Source organism: Rhipicephalus microplus, chromosome 10 (genome assembly GCF_043290135.1).
Source record: "Rhipicephalus microplus isolate Deutch F79 chromosome 10, USDA_Rmic, whole genome shotgun sequence".
Lineage (NCBI taxonomy): Eukaryota > Metazoa > Arthropoda > Arachnida > Ixodida > Ixodidae > Rhipicephalus > Rhipicephalus microplus.
The window spans coordinates 43,713,380-43,730,556 of NC_134709.1; the positions used below are offsets into that span (position 1 = coordinate 43,713,380).

General features: G+C 43.2%; 1 protein-coding gene across 4 annotated transcripts in view; it reads right to left on the minus strand.

Moving 5' to 3' along the window:
• Nucleotides 1-388: 388 nt before the first annotated feature.
• The window catches only part of Ythdc1 (YTH domain containing 1), a 41,271-nt gene continuing 24,482 nt past the window's right edge, over nt 389-17,177 (minus strand). For 3 of the 4 annotated variants that reach the window (XM_037432473.2, XM_037432472.2, XM_037432470.2), the window contains exons 15-20: nt 15,486-15,565; nt 14,831-14,873; nt 12,801-12,852; nt 8,181-8,255; nt 1,826-1,936; nt 389-924 (exon numbers count right to left, since the gene is read on the minus strand). In XM_037432473.2, the coding sequence (XP_037288370.2) occupies nt 838-924; nt 1,826-1,936; nt 8,181-8,255; nt 12,801-12,852; nt 14,831-14,873; nt 15,486-15,565 (448 nt within the window). In that variant the 3' untranslated portion in view covers nt 389-837. The remainder of the gene's footprint in view (nt 925-1,825; nt 1,937-8,180; nt 8,256-12,800; nt 12,853-14,830; nt 14,874-15,485; nt 15,566-17,177) is intronic. The other variant, XM_037432474.2, reaches the window with a different exon arrangement.

The following is a 17,177-nucleotide window of genomic DNA, read 5'->3' on the forward strand; positions in this document are numbered from 1 at the left end:
TAAAAATAAAATTTCAACCTTGCATTTTCTCTGCTAATAATAAACCTATGAAACTTAAAAATAAAATTTCAACCTTGATTTCCTCTGCTAATAATAAACCTATGATAACAAAACGTATGGCAATAGAGTTCTTAGAGTGCATTTTGTCAATTTCAAACAAGTCCTTGTTTCTCTTCAAGAGCTTCATACATTGATTCCCTCGAAAGGTCGGTCTGACACGGTACACGATTCCACGTATGTGACACAAGAACAGTCCGTTATGGGACTCTTAACAAAACACCAAATTACATGCAAAGCAGTAATAAATTTCAACTGCATGGTTGACTTAACACCACCTTCGATAAAGCCTAGCAGAGAAAGTTAAGCAAGAAAAGTCACTAAGACAAAGTTCGATTATACATGTCAGCCTTTTTATTGTTCCACAACACACATTTTTTCGAGTGTTCGTTTGTAACTTCTGAACAGGATTTGTTTTTGAATAACATACAAAAATAATGGGAAGTCGCAACGCTCAAATGTTAGTTCTCTTGAACACACAGAAAAAGATAGTACACCGAAACACCACTTTCAGGTGGCATGGTGCTCACTTTCACAAGTAGGAGCAAATGCACACTGACTTCTATGTACAAAATATTTAGGAAGAGGGGTGGGATTATGGGGTCAAGCCAAACACAGCACTGTAAAAACGAATTTCGCAGGCCACATACAGCAACAACAACCAACACCTCTAGGCCATTCAGAAGGCCACCGAGGCCACAAATAAGAATGAGTTGGCAACTATGATACGATGAATGTACATGGTCTTTCTTCAGTGAGATCAACTGTGGTGATTCCCATTCACCGTCGCTCGCGATATCGGCGCTCCACACGGCTTGGCGGGGGTCGCGCTGTTCTCCTGATGAAGTCGTCGACCGTCATTTCGTACTGTGAATGAACGAGAACAGAACAGTAAAAATGGTTGTAAGCCTTTCGGTCGCATTAGTACCTCTGTCATGCACACATGCCTGACTGTTTAAGTCTCTGAGCGCTATTAACTACTCGTTGTGAGAAGACTTGTGCCAACAGGACCTTTGCATTGACACCTTTTGATTAAGTGTGACACACCAACAGCCAGCCTTGAAAACAGGCACACAAAAAAATGGGAGAGGGGGGCAAGAAAAAAGATACACCTTAAAGGAGGAGTAAACTTTCAAACCTTGCTTTCCAGTTGCAACTAACAACAAACGGCCCACTTATCGAAACCGAAAATGTTGTGTGCTCAAGAGTGGTGGTTACTTATTTGGAGGCGTATTAGAGCACCCAGTTGCAAAATCAGAGAGAGTGCGATCCAGTGTGGATATTTTGTAAACAAGCTGGCCATGTGAGAACACAAGAAAGCCACGTACTTTCCATGCACTCCACACGAGCATAGCTGCAAATGCAAACTTGAGACGTGTATGTTTGAAGGTTGCTTACATTAAGACCAAGTTGAGTTTGACGTTGCAAGGTACTCAGTTTCACACGCGGTTGCGTAATAAACACTTTAAAATTGATCTGAAACACATTCTCGGCTACATTAGCCGTTCATATCTGGTCACAATTTAACGTGCCTTCGATATCATGCAAATCTGCCTGTCCACACAAATCAATCTCGCAGATTATCGCGCCTTCATAATTTTATGTCGGAACTCCTTAAAAATAGTACAAGGAAGTGCAATAATCTTACGAAAGCCCTGTCATCACGCAAGGCTGCCAAAACCGACACCTAATAAGTTCACCAGAGTGCCAGACAAACATGAATTTCCGTACCACTAAGAAATTGCGAAAAGGTGTCAGCCCAACGTACCGATCGCTTCTCTGGCTGCCTTGAGGGTCGTGACGGCACACCGTGATTGTACTCAACGTGATGGAGGCTTCGCTCATAGTGGTAGGACATGGCATCCATGGGGAAAGGTGGCTGCAAAAACCAGAAATACCAGGTCCAGTTGACCGCTATTGAAATGGAAGCATACACGTTCTATTGAGTTGCGGAAAAAGCAGCTCATTGGTAATATTTCATGACCATAATAATGCTTTAACCTCCCTGCCTTTCCTTGCATCTTTATCTCTCTCTCATAATAATGCCAGTGATGTGCATGCCACTGCGTGAATAAGATTTTTTAAAATATTTTATGGCATCATGCAAAGTACAGTCGACTCTTGTTAATTCAAACTGGAAGGGACCTCTGAATTTCGTTTGAATTATCAGAAGTTTTCATATATATGACTGTGGGTGAGCTGACACCTTACTTTATGATTAGGCATTGATCTTATCAGATTTAAAAATTTTTAGAGCGTTTTAAAACACAAACTGCACACTATGAACAGAAAGCAGAGGTGTAAGAGCCACAAGTTTATCGGCCATTTACTTCTGATCAGACCTTTTAAAGAAATCGTAAATTGCCAACCGATTCCTTGCTATATGTGCCTTCAACACAAAGCTCTCTAAACCAGTTGAGAAGCATCACGATTTACCATGCGTGTGCTTCGTTTCAAACATTTGTTTACTAGCAAAGCCTTCTCCCTTGAAAGCCTAAGGCGCACATTTTTTTATTTTTAGACTGTTAGGATCATATAAGCACGCAAGTTTTAAAACAGTAGTGGGAAAGCCGCAGATATTTTTTTGTATGAAACCTCAAAAAGAATGAATTAACCGAATAATAAGAGTTCAGTACAAGTGGCGGCACTACCAAATCTCTAAACAATTCAGCACATCAGGCCCCATGACCTTGCGCTCGAGTGACTGAGGGAACGATCTAGATTATAGAAGCAGTGTTAAGCAAGGAGTGAGTGTATTTACTATGCGTAACAGTACCAAACGTTACATTCTATTAAAAAATTTCTCGCTGATACTAATTAATAATATATGGCAAATGAAAACGCTCATGCGTCAAAACTTCACCTTTCGAACAAAATCGTCTTTCTAGCAACCATCCAAGTTCAGTAACATAACATTTCTGTGAAAGCTCTTTAAAAACAATTCACTCACTGCACGGAGCAATGCTCGCTGTATTCCTTTTAAGGGGGGACGTGGCAAGTAAAACTAATTTTTTTATTAATGTACTGTTTGTGATGAAATTTGGTGTGTGTATGTGGATGATTGTGAGGATTCCAAATATGAAAACCGTTTTCAAATACCTTTTGTACTTTTTGAGTTACAAGCATAATTATACTAATTAATGCTCTTCACACTTAAAGAGATAATTATTGCTAAATGAAATTATTTTTTCATATTATTATGTTCCCAAAGCATCAACTTGTGCAAAGAAGCTATTAGTTGATTTTTCTAGTTCTTGTAACCATAAATAAAATTTCCAAAACATGGATGTTGTTTTGCGCACACATCGCAGTAATTATAAAATGTGTTCTAAAAATTTTAAATGATGAGTAAGAAGAGAGATAAAGCTTTATTGCACTGCTAAAGGCCTCCTGAGCCTAGTGCAAAAAACGGAACGACTCTATCAGTCTTTGTTAGAAAATGACAGATGTTCTAGCGAAGGCACATAGGCGAAAATCAAGAGTTGAGAAAACTGACTTTGAAAGTTCACTCTTGTTTGGAAGTTCACAACATGCCTAAAACACTCAGAATCCTCCTGGGCAGTAATCCTGAGATGCTGTGGCCTTGGCCTCTGTAGAGCGCAACCCAGTTTTGCGCTTCTTTGTCGTGGAACAATGCGCCTTTTGAGCCCTCTTTACCCTTTTGGCATCCTTTTCGGCTGCTCGCCGCAAAGAGCAGTCTCCTGGATTGAAGCCCAGTTGAGCAGTGATCTCTTGCAGCGCACTCTTGCAGCCACCATTGAAACGGCAGACTGCATCTGCAACTGCACTTTCCACACTTCGAAGGGACGCGAACTGGCTCTTGGACTGGAGTGACCAAATGAGGCTGTTCATACTCTCCACAGCGTTCTGGGTTTTTCCCTGCGCACACCTTTCAAGGAGCTCTTTGTTCGAGAGGCGCTTGTAGATTGGCAGCAGTGCCACTTGCACGTGAGGGGGCAGTTTATGTTTGTGAGGCGGCAGCGGCTCTCCCTTGGCCAATGCCTGATTGTGCGGGCACCAGGAGTCAGTCCCACTTGGGCACAGGTCGTGGTGTGGATCCTGGTCTGTGGATGTTACATGGTAATAAGTGGCCATGATGGCCCTCTCCATGCCAGGAACATCATTGGGGTGGCTCTTAATGGCCCAGCCATAATAATTCGTCAACTTCTTTATCAGGCCCTGCGTCAGCCGGCCTTTGCCACCCATGCTCAGTCCTCGGCCTTTGGATTTGTGCTCATCAAGAAGGTTGCGCAAGGAAGTGCCCATTCTTTTTTTCACATGGTTCACACACTCCTGTTTCTTAATCACCATGTAGCCATACACCTTGTCTTGCGTGAGGGCAAGGTACGTACGGCTGTCACCGTCGCAGAGCACATTGATGTATCGAAGCTTGTACTTGGTAAACGATCTTTCAAACATGATCCTAGCTGCTTCTACTTCCATTTGGCCTGCATTAGCATCGGTGTTCTTTTGGCACTGTGGCTTGTGTTTCTCAAGCCACTCCTCATAGTTGTCGTCACCTGGCTTGGGGCCAACAGCACAGCCTTGGCAGTAGTTGGACAGGACACAGTGGTCCAAGACCAAGCCTGTGTACAGCTCGATTACACAGCCCACGCCAATATGACTTCTGTGCCCCCTCGTCATCCACGTGCCGTCGTAAATGACGTCAATGTTGCCTGGCACTCCTCCTAGGTCCTTGTAAATGTCATGCACCTTCTGTGCACTTTCTGCTTCAATGCGGGTGGCAGCTGATGTGGTGGCAGGGTGGCTGTACTTCCTTTGCAGTCTCTGGTAGGACTTGTGGTGCAGTGCTCGATGCGAAATGTCCATCGCAGAAAAAATGTCATTTATGGCAGATTGTTTTCTGCCAACTGACTGCACAGCCCTCAAAGCACGCACGTTTACCTCAAAGGGGTTCGTTTTTTGTTGCCCGGAGCACCTCGGGGACGACCACGCACTGTTCACTATGCCACAATTGTCACAAAAAAGTCCCATCCTCGCCGCGAGTCCAAGGCAGTGCGTAGTCTCGAGGCGTATCGACCCTTCGTCGCACTTGTTGCACTTTACTGACGAAAGCAGACCGTTCAGCATCTTCTTATTTACAATGAAGAATGTGGAGTCCTTACCGCCGTCATTTTCGTCGCAGCCTTCGTTCAGAAGCTCGAGCTTCCGCTTTGAAGCGGACTTCGATGCTACGGCATCCAAAACATCCCGCCTTGTCTGCGCCCGCTGCGCGATTTCTTCACTGCTCGGAATCTGGGCCGAAACTCGCGATAGAATGTTCGACGCGCGCACGCCCGGAGTTGCAACGGCTGCCGACGCGGTGCCACCGCAATCGGGTTCGCGAGAGCGTCCATCACGGTCGACGGCATCCGGCGGTCTGACATACGACGATGTGGCACCTTCCACACTCTCGGCCTCACAACAATCAGCGAAGGGTCTGAGTAGAGGCTCCGTGACGCTTGAAGAGCATGCTCCGTCCGGAACTGCGACTGGGACGGCAGCCGCAGTCGTCTGCCCTTTGTTCCAAGCTTTCCGACGCTTGCCGTACTTGTGGACGCTCCGGAACTTTTTTTGCGACAACATAGCACCGCAGTATGAGCAAGCACTCAGAAGAGACCACCGATGTAAACAAAGCTTGGTAAAAAAAAAGCGGCGGCCGCAGATGCGCTCGCGCTTCCAAGGTTGCCAAGGTGCGCGGCGCAGCTTTGACCAGTAAGAGGTCGCGCCTGCTACCACGTGACCCGCGCAGCCAATTGCCGTTCTTCGTTTTTGTTTTTTTACTTGCTCCTCGCGCTTTTATTTTCACTCGGCGAAATACGAGACCGCGACCATCGGGAAGCCGGCTTTCTCCTCTTTCCAAAGCTACCAAAATGGCGGCCCACAGTCAACAACTTAGCGCGTTTGTGCGGCGTGAACAACACCGTTTCAGGGGCTTTTTTTTCGCACTTTTCGGCGACTAGCCTCGGCAAAAACACTATTTGCGGGATTTGTAGCGCACGTTTCGCTGTAATATTTTAGAACAAGGAAGTTGAAGGTCTGAAGATTACGAAAAAAAATAAATCAGAAAATCGCATATTTTGACCAAAATCGGCACTTTACTTGCCGCGCCCCCCCTTAAAGAAATAACGTGAGAAATTCTGTACAAGCAGGGCTTCGCATAACTGCATTGGCCAATTGCTAATGGCATTTACAAAAAAAGGGTCTTGTTCATGAATACGAGCCTTCACCTAAAAAAAAAAGTATGCAAGCACAGCTTTAACACATTTATGTAGTTACACCTGCAAGATCATTAGCTCCTTCCTTACCACGCCACTAGGCATCGTTCACCGGTGAACGATGATTTCGCGCCCCTATTTTTCAAAAAACACCGTGCCTATGGACTTGTAGCGCCATCTAGGCGATAGTACACACACTAGAATTGCTTTTTCTGTACTGTTTGCATATTTACCGCGTGGCGGTGATTTTTAACGGTCAAGCCCGTTCAAAGGTTGAAGCGCATGTGATTCACGCGATGGCGTCAACATCGGAAACCACGCGCGCTCGGAAAAAAGCGATTTCGCTCGATGCCGACGCCTCGACGAGCGATCTTTTGAATTCCTCGAGTGGTGAGGAATCGGACAACGATGTGGTGACATCGGATTTCAGCTCCGATGAAGAAATTTCATCAGATCAGCCGGGAACGTCAGCTGTTAGTCGCGGGTATGTTTGGTTTTCACCTTCTGTTTTGTTTGTCGTGTTCTGGAGCTGGCTGACTTGCTCTGTATGTGTCCCACATATTGTTATTATTATTTCTAGCGTGTCTACTTCATATGGGGGCGATGTGCTGCCTCCAGTACAAAGACGCGTGGACTTCCGACCCCAGAGGGATCCGGGCATCGACCTCGGCATGGCCCTCCGCAGTCGCGCTCATCGGCTGACGAGAGCACTAGATTTTTTTCGCCTCTTCTTCACGGCGGAGGTGATCCTCGCAATCTGTCTCAACACCAACAAGTATGCGTGGACCCACATACTTGAAAAGCCGACATACAGTGAGAAAGACGGATCGTGGAAGGAAGTGACGCCGGAGGAGATGATGAAGTTCATTGGACTCCTGATGTATATGGGGATATTAGAACTTCCGCGTCTAAATTTGTACTGGAGTACGACTAAAATGCTTTCTGGACTTCTTCCGCCAAAAGTCATGTCAAGGCGGCGTTTCACCGCACTTTTGGCCATGCTGCATGTTTCGGATCCCGAAACGAACGGCGCTACCGCACAAAAACTAGACAAGGTGTCTTGGCTTCTTCAACACATCAATGACTGCTCTGCAACGTTTTCCCAGCCATATTGCGAAATTTCAGTTGATGAAAGAATGGTTAAATACACTGTTTTAAATATTTTGCATCTCTCATAATTTTCCATAATTTTGTACTCGGAAGATATAGGTAAATCATTACATTTGTTGTGAACGTACCTAATTATTTGTGTTTGTCAATTTTTGTTACCTATTTAGATCTGCCAGTTCTTCCGTCAAATGTACCTTTCAAACCCTACATTTAGTACTTGCATTTTGGTAAGTAATATTTTGCTGTAAAGTTTTTTTTTCTTAAAAAAAAATTCTCGCATATGACCAACTCAGAATTTCGCTATGCATCAGGCAATTTTTTTGTAACTCAAGAACAGCTTTGTCAATTTTAATGATTCTTCTAAATAATGTTGCCCTGTGATTACTAAACATTTTGTATATTTCGAAATTTCTCAGAAAAATTTTTTGTCCGAAATATCGCTTCGTTTTCGTATAAAATTTTTGAAAATTTTTTATTTTTTTGTATACGATTTTTTTTGCCAAATAAATTTTCTTTATTGTTTTAAAATTAAAAGCATTCAAAAGCACATTCATTCTTCTTTATTTTGATGTATTGCATGGCACTGTAAATCTAGTAGCGACGGCACAGAAAATTCCTAGCTGCAACATACAAAAATAGGCCAATTTTCCCGTGGTAAGGAAAGAGTTAACAGAAGGAACAGCAGTTACTCTGCTCTCTAGGAATGCCAGGCGGCCTGCTTACAACAATTTCGTTCAAGCACAGGTGTTCTGTCATTCCAAATGTCAGCATTAAATGATGTAAAGAAAGTCATACCGGTGGCCCATATGGCATCGGTGGCAAGGGTGGTCTCTGATGGTGGTGGTACTCCCTGAGGTAGTCTTGGTAGGCCTAGTGGTTCAAAACAAAAGGCAGGGGGACATGATCACGACAAAAGATTAGAACTTTCGCCTAATGTTCAAGAAAGAACGTACGTCTAAAAGACAATATAACACGACGCTTCACATTGTATGAACTGCACATAATGCCACAGTAGGCGGAGAACTTGCATCAGTGCTGAATAGTGCATTGAGTCGTTCAGTTTAAGAGTTTAGTGCACTGGCATCAATTCTCCCAAGCGACTAATGAGCTTTCATGAGATACGCCGAGCCTCATGTGCCATCTTGTGTGACTGCATAAAGTAGGCCTCGTTCTTCATGTTAGTTCTTTTCCTGCGCTTCGATACCCTTCTTAATCTAAGGCATGCAAATCAATCGAAATTTATAGGAAAATGAACCTTATCTATGTCCGTTTTCATTATTTGCCCCATAATTATGAAGTTATTTTTGGTACACAACAGTTTGCTTACTTCGAAAAATTAAAGATGGATAATTTCACATTGCAAACAACTTGAGCTTAGTCTACACGGTATGTGTGACCTATCTTCGGAACTATTGGAAGTACCAGAATTTAAGGGGGGACATGGCAATGAGAATTGTAAATTTGGTGAAAATGTTGTTTTTCAATTAATTTTTTTCTTCAATCCTGAGACCATTTTTTATATAATAGTGTGATTTTAGACCATAATAAGTAGTAGAAGTCGAGAAACAACTATTTTACAGATGGGCTTTAGTCAAAAGCTATGTGAAAATCGGGCATAGCAAAACGCAAGTTTGCAGCTTTCCCTTTGCAAAGTGCCACCATATTGGCATCGTTATAAAAAGGACAGATTGGAGCTCAAGATAGCCTCAAAGATGCATTTCTCCGATGAAAAATAAAGCCAGCTTCCTTCCAAGTTCCATTTTATCAGCTTCTAGCTCCAATTTCTTTGAGCTCCATTTTCTCAGGTTTCATTTTTTGAGCAGCTGCTGTCGGTCATCTCTGTGCCATTTCACAACAAATTAAGCTACAGCCATTCCGTTTCCTGCACTAGAATTCTGAGACATTGGTGAGCACCATAAAGCTGTCCATACTTGTGTGCACAACATACAGACTTCTGTAATGATTGGCTTTTTGTAAAATTTGTTGGTAAGACAATATGCTCAGGACATTTGAGAAAAAAAATTTTGTGTGCTTACTTCAATATTAAAAATAAACCAATAGCATTACGGCACAAAATGGACCCTTGTAAATATTCTTATGAAAAAATGTTGACAAACTTGTGCCAATTAGCTAACTAATTTTAGGGTGACGAGAGCCTATCAAGTGTTGTAACTCAACAGTTATACTAGATAGCTTAAAACCGACTTCAGTTATGATATCAGCACAACAAATGAGATTTGAATGCTGAATTTCAACCCTTTAGCTTCATAAATAACAAAGATAATTTTCATTGCCACGTCCCCCCTTAAAAAGTGGTCAAGTGTCAGGTTACATCTTTTACACAGCACACCTTAACGCTAAAACTTGAAAATCTCTGTTACATGCTTAGAAACTGCAGCTCAGAACTTTGATATATGCAATAGGCAAGATAATTACCACCACAGAAAGAAGAAAAAAATGGAGAAGAAGAAGAAGAAGGCATGCCAAGCATACTTGCAAGTGTATCTCCCAGAAAGACTTCTACACATGCAAAGAAAAATATCAAGGAAGCAAAAAAAACAGTGAAAAGAACGAATGAAAACAGACACTACAAGTGACATGACATTACAACAGAGAGGACACAACTCCGTGCACCATGTTTTGGCAGAATTCCCAGTAAATTGTAATCTAGTCTGCCTCTCTAACACAGTAGTGACAGCGTATAACACAAAGCATTTCCACAGGAATCATTTAAGGAAAGGGGGGGGGGGGGGTATACCACAAAGAATTTCCACAGGAACCAATAAAGGGGGGGGGGGGGGGTGTACACCACAAAGAATTTCCACAGGAATCATTTAAGGGGGGATAGATAGCACAAACAGGTGTGCAACTACTACTGCCCATCGTACAGTTATTTTTTTTTTTAAGCAAGCCTTAAAAAATTTTGCAAGTTGCTTGAATGGGGATTTTACTGCATGTTTTGTGAATTTGGCGAGTGAATGCGAAGCCATTCTAAAAACAATTAAAAATACAGTGGAACTTCGATTATATGTCACCCGGTTCCACGACAACCTGCATTTTACGACGAATCAGTTTGGTCCCGGCAAAATCTTTATAAAAAAAATGTATTGAAAACCTTGGTTGTACGACACAGTTATACACTGACCCCGCATCATACAACGACTTTCACATTCCGTCGGAAAGAAAAAAACACCTTTACTAGAATCACACGTCGACCAAATATTCCCTATTCCCGAGTGCAAAATATGAACTTTCATACCCCAAGGAGGACTGCAGGAAAAGTAGTCATCTTCATCGAATGGAAAATTCGTTCTCCCGAAAGTGCATGCACTTCTACATACGCCTCAATCACGTGCATACATATCCGAGGTCGTTACCTAGTCGAGCTCTATCCACATATCGTAGGTTCAGCCGACCAAAAAGCTGATATTTTCACATTTTCGGTTTGTCGAAACATTTCCTGGTTGACACACGGCCAATCTCCTGCTTCTGCCACACTCACAGTCACTGGTTTGCGCACGCATAAGGGCACAACGCAGCTGCTTTCGCCGTGCAAAATTACTTTCACTTAACGTCAGCGTTCGTAACAACAGCGGGACACTGCTAGTTGCACTTCACGAGGCAACAAATTACAACGCGCACTAACGCATCGTACATAAACTCCGTAATAAACTCATTGTCCCTTGCCATTATGCGATAGTGATGACACTGCATCTGACTCTTCTGATGGGAGGCTCACGGCAACATGGTTTCATTTCCACTTGCAGGCAATTTACGGACTCTACTTATCGGTAGAAAGATGTGCGTTGGATTTGATTGTTGTAATGGATGAGAATAAAGATTCACTCAGACCTCCTTCAACTAATTATTTCTGCCATTAGCTATCACTGGCAACAATAATTTAATCTAGCCTCATTGCAGAGGCAGAAGGTCGTGCCATGGGTTTATTCAGGCAGTCTGTACCCGTTTTTCAGGCAAGGATGAGTGTCGCGGTCTATAATCTTAGGTTTTCGATTATATGACGCCCAGGTTCTGCGACGGTTTTGCGTGGTCCCCTAAAAGTTGTATAATCGAGGTTCCACTGTAAATTATTTGACTGTTTTTATTTGTGAAGGAACATTTGTCAAAAGATTTTGCATGTAAAATGGTGAAATCTCAACTGGTTATAACGTGTGCCCAGGGTATCCTTCATAACCAAAACAATAACTGTAGGCACGACCATTCTATAAATGACCAAAGATACAACTGTCTTACGACTAGAATTTTAGGCCTTTTCGTGAAACTTTCACTTTCATGAAAAATACAATTCTGGCGGACGCACTATTTTTTTGCTTCAAAAAGGGCACATCTTATTCAGAAAGAAGCCACAGAATTTTGCATTCGATAGCTTCTGCAGTTAAAGAGAAAATGTTCGTTTTTGTAACAACGTAGTTCTAGAAAACAACTCCATTAAAAGGTCGAGTTGCCGTGGTGCAGTCACAGGATCAGGCGCATTCGGGATCACTTTTAGATGCTTCCCACTGAGCTCCCCACTTCGTGGAAGCACCTGTCAGTACTTCTGGAATATTGTGCCATGAAAATTGAAAAATCGCATTTTCAGTAGTCTTTGGCCTCCATCCCCCCCTTAAGTGAAATACTGTGCGACTTGCCTTAATAAATCTATCAATACCATGTTAATAGGGCTTGCAAAGCAGGCACAAAAGTGCTGAAAGCAACCAACTAAACCAACAAGCCATTCTTCATCTATCAATACCTCTCACACTTGGCCTCAATTATTAATTCACCTCCTTACAAGTTGAGCTTTTCAGGGGCCTCTGTTTGGCTTCCGACAGAGTCAATGTGTTGAAGCTACCAGTGACAGAACAAATGCTCAATTATACATTATGACATTAAGCGCGACTGCGAAAATAGCAACAGCGCGAAGCCCGGTGAACTGGAATGCTTTCTTGGCAGCAAGAACAGTAATTCTAATTAAAGCACCCCTCAAACAATTTTTCCCATAAAATGGGAGCAACAAAGCGTATATCTTTCTAAGCAAAAGCGGTCATATGAAAAATTTTCTTTTGGTAGAAACTAGCAACAATGCCAGTCCTTTTTCTTAGCCTAGTTTCCCAGTGGCAGACATTACATCTAGAATAAATAAGTATGCACAAATCAGTAACTACATTTATGACTGATTACAGCACACTTCAAAATTCAAGCGAGAGAGATAGCAAGAAATATTCACTTCCAACTTGAAACAAGTTCTAAGCATAGTATCAGTTTCCGCAGACTTGCAATAAAAATTACACTGCTGTTCCAATCACTCAACGCATGCGTGTAGAATTACACTGAACAAGGCAACAACTTTTTAGTTCTACTTCGAATGATCTATCCGTAGCACCCACACAAACAAAATTCGTTCAGAGCACGTACCCCGTTCATAGAAGGCTGATCTCTCCTGGCTTGGTATCGGTCCATTGGTACCCTGTAAGAAAGTTTTGCACCCAATTAAATCAGTAATTAAATACACATCCCAAGACACATCACGCCAACATGGAAAGCCAGAATAAAGCATTCATAAACTCATTTGCTGTCATTTGCTGAGAGATCAAGTGAAGTCACCAACTGGTGGAACAAGATGAACTATGACAGTCTGGTTGACGCAACATGTCGTCTGCTAAACTGTTAAAACCTTCGAAAGCATGGAGGCTCTGCCTACAGAAACAACGCCAGCTATACACCGAGCAGTGCTGCTGCTCTAAATGGGAGCAATGTCCACTGCACGTCTCCTTTCGTCACAACACTGCTGCTCCCACTTCCACACATGTGAAAAGTTCTCATATTACATCTGTGGTGCGTCACAATGCTACCGCCAACCAGCAAAATGCTGCGATGCCCTCGTTGTTAAATACCCTTGAACCATTCACTAACTACTTAGCCATCGGAGAACCTTGTATTAAGAGCAGAAGGCCCAAAGGCTTTCTACCTTTCTCGGGATGCGGGGGGATGTCAAAAACATGTATTACATGGGTTCAAATAAAAGGTTTGACTAAGCATTGCAAGGCTTGGCTATGTGAAGCGTAGAACCACATTGTCTGGCGAAGTGTCATTGTGGCAACGTGAAGTGAATGATTAGCATCTTCTTAATTATCCCGGCATTAATTAAAAGCGTCATAGCATCATAATTAGCGATATCCTTCTAGCATAGATTTAATTAGAAAGGTTTTAATGATTAACATTAGATAGCAAGGTCTGCGAAAACCGAAGATGATAAGGAAGACTAAGAAAAAAGCCACCGCTGAGCAATACACTAGAAGGTAGAGGCCGACTATGATGGTATTTTGTCCTCTCTACACAACCCAACCTCCAACTTAAACAGCTCCGCTGCTAAAATTGCAGTTGTCGGGTCATTTTGGTGCTCCCCCAGAAAGCAGAATTTTTGCTTTTCAGCAGTGTAGCCCATGGGAACAAACTAACTTACTGTAATCACACGCATTTAATCAAGTACTAGTTCTTAATTATTTATCACCACTGCTGCTTCAATGAGGGCCGCTCTTAGGGCCACGCCACCACAGTGCTTCGGGCTGAACAAGTAACAAATCTGGCGACAACCACCTTCACCAGCAGCGTCTGTCCCTCCCCAATGATGCATAGCTCGGCCGCGTGAGCGTCATTGCAGCGCGGTCATCGAGTGCCCAGCCTTAAGCTTGGGCTCCCATCACCGCCATTTTACGCATTTATGCACAGGACTGGCAGTATCAACATGCAATGCTTTTTGATGAAGCCAGCTGTTTCCCTCTGCAATGAAGAGTGAGCTATAGATTTAGTATTGTACCAAGATCGGCAACTGCATGTGCCCCATGTGCAATATGCACTTGTTTCAAGTTTGTAGCTGCGATATGTTTCAAGCAGATTATGAAGTGCGTCTGGCGCCCTCTTAAACTAGTCGCTGCAACACCTGATCGCGACACTTTAGAGGTCTTCTGTTGAGGTGCATTCCGCACCTTTGAAATGTCACAAATGTAAACACAGATAAACATCAAGTACCCAAAGCAAAGCTGTCTTGCTTTTCTTTTACACACACTGCCACAGCTAACTAGGGCTAACTAGGGTACACCTAATTAGTGGGAGCAGCTGTGCTCTGTTAGCCACTGCCTTGTGCAATGATGTTTTTGGTTAGCAATGATCACCGTAAGAATAAAAATTACCTATATTGCTTATTGTATATTTTCTTAGCCAGCATGGCAAACTGATATTAATGATGAAATTTATACTAGTTTAAAGGGCTGTACGATGCATAAATTCTGCCCACATACATGTGTCGTATGCGACAGAAAACAGCAACTGCCTAAAGTTATACACAATACACCATGCCCTACACACGTGCCTGATGACCAAAAGCTTGAAAAGCACGAATACGCACACACACAGTATTTAATAAAAGATAAAGACCAGATACTAACTCATGATCAGGACAATACCTCCCACGGCGAATCATGCGGTAACCTAAATGAGTGGAGGAGAATGCAAAGTAACAGCAACATGTGCAAATGATTAATCTCTCAGTAAAGCACACGAAAGGCCAGAATATATTAACTCTATTCTAGCGCAGGCGCTCATAACACACTCGAGATTCACTCCTGAACACAAGCAACGAAGATGAAATACAAGAATCTTAGAGAAAATAAGTTTCAATAACTTTTCAACTCGGTACTAAAACAACCCGTTAATTAGAACTTCACGGGAATGGCAAAAGATTAATTGAATGTTGAACTGAATTATTATTTTGGGCAAAGGTGATGGCCTGGTTTCACTGAATGGTAGCATATTGGCATAATAGCAGCATACAAAACATGGAGCATTACTGAAAGGTATTCCTAAGAAAAATAGTTCACTTTTGGAAAAATCGCTCATTCTCACAGTATGACATCGGGTCTATTCCTGCTGTTCATCCCTTCCTAGAAGACAACCCTCACACACAAACTCACATTTCAAGAAGTTGAAGCAAATGAAATTTCAGACTTATAGAACAGTGCGTAGCCCTAATTTGGGAAGCTCTGACTCTAGCTTACATGAGCAAATCTGCTCGCATCCTGAAAATGTACAGATATACATTACCATCATCCGAACTTTCCCTACGGTGTCTTGGTCGCGGCGAATGTGAACCATGGCTATTTCTGGACCGGCGACTATGCACTCTGGAAAAACGGCGCAAAAAAGCAAAGGCAGGTTAAACATGTACACAAGCTCGATCGCCGATCACATAAGACCGTCACATTTATGCCAAAAATGCACGGCAATTCTGCCAACACTACCGACAATAAAATACGTCCTACGTGCGTCGCACTGCTACAACCAGCCGCTCATGACGTTGCACCTGCAAAAGAGGGCAAAGATCACAACAGCCAAGAGGCAGGAAAAAAAAAAAGAGACTAAGCCTTCTTTCTACACGAGTTCTAATAGCTCTACTACTCTTCACGGCACACCAGCTTCAAGTGTAAAGCAGCTTTTGACACCCTTAGTATAGTCTTTATATAATAAAAATGTCTAGCCTTGATACATTACAGAGTGCCCTTAGAATTACACCCCAGTACGTAAATTCAAACCATTTCAGAATGAAGTAGTGTTATCCTTGTGTTTTGCTATGCCTCTAAAACTATATCTATATATATCCCAACACTGAGGCTCAAATGCAAGCAATTTCCCTGCGGTATCTGACATAGAAGTGACATTACTGCTTGCAAACTTTTACATATAAAGTATCATGCTATGCTCAACTAAAATTTTGTAGTAAGTAAACTACTCGCTAGAAAATTTTACCGGGCAAATTTGTTCACACAGAACAAAAGAATGAGAAATAATAAGGCATCCAGAAGGCAAGGCATAGGAACCATTGGGTGCCCCTTTTCCCAGAATTGTAATTAGAAACCCAACAGCGTAACTGATGAAGCAAAAAACAAAAAAAAACAAGAAGTGCCACTAATGGATCAAGGTAGAAAGCACGCACCTACCGCAAAAGCGATCTGCACAACGTCCACACACGTTTGAGGTCTCACTCGCGCACAGATCGCAACTGAGTGTCCCATAGTGGGCAGTGTAGGCTAAACAGTTCCAGCACAGGGCAACACGACAAACAAATTTTTTCTTTTTTTCCCAGCCAGTTGCTGGTTTGAAACAGGGGAAGGGTCTGTCAGCTCGGTGAGACCCCAACCTTCAGAGAGATAAAGTCCACGCGCACAACTGCCCTCCCTTCCGCACGTAGTACACCACGACACAAATTTCTTCCAAGCTCACTAGCCGCAACTTCTCTAGCTATGGTCCACCACTCTTACAGCCAAAACCCCCATCCCACGAGCTCTCTCGTCACATGCCAGACAGTTCTCTTAATCACAAACATCCTCTTTAAGATACGCGTTCACTGGTACGAACGGGGAGAGCTCGGAGAGCCCACGATAAGACGCTCTCCCTGGCAGAATCCTCGCACGCTGGTGGCGGCAAAACACACCATGCCGCAAGTCCGCAGAGAACCGAGCACCTTCCACCTCTCTCCAGGCGAACACGCAGTAGTGTAGCGCAGTCCATGCAACAACCCACCACCCATCCTCCCTAGCGCACGCACCGCTCTTCTTTTTTTCCCGCCTTCCCATCACACTTCCCACGGCAAAAACAAAAAACTTCCATCATCTCCGGAGAAGACAGCACAAGCCGTTGCATAATAGTCCCAGCAGCTGGGCAAGAAGTGGAGCACTTCCCTCACACTGCCCACACAGTCCAGGATAGGAGGCGCCGTGGCAACTCTCCGGGTAATGG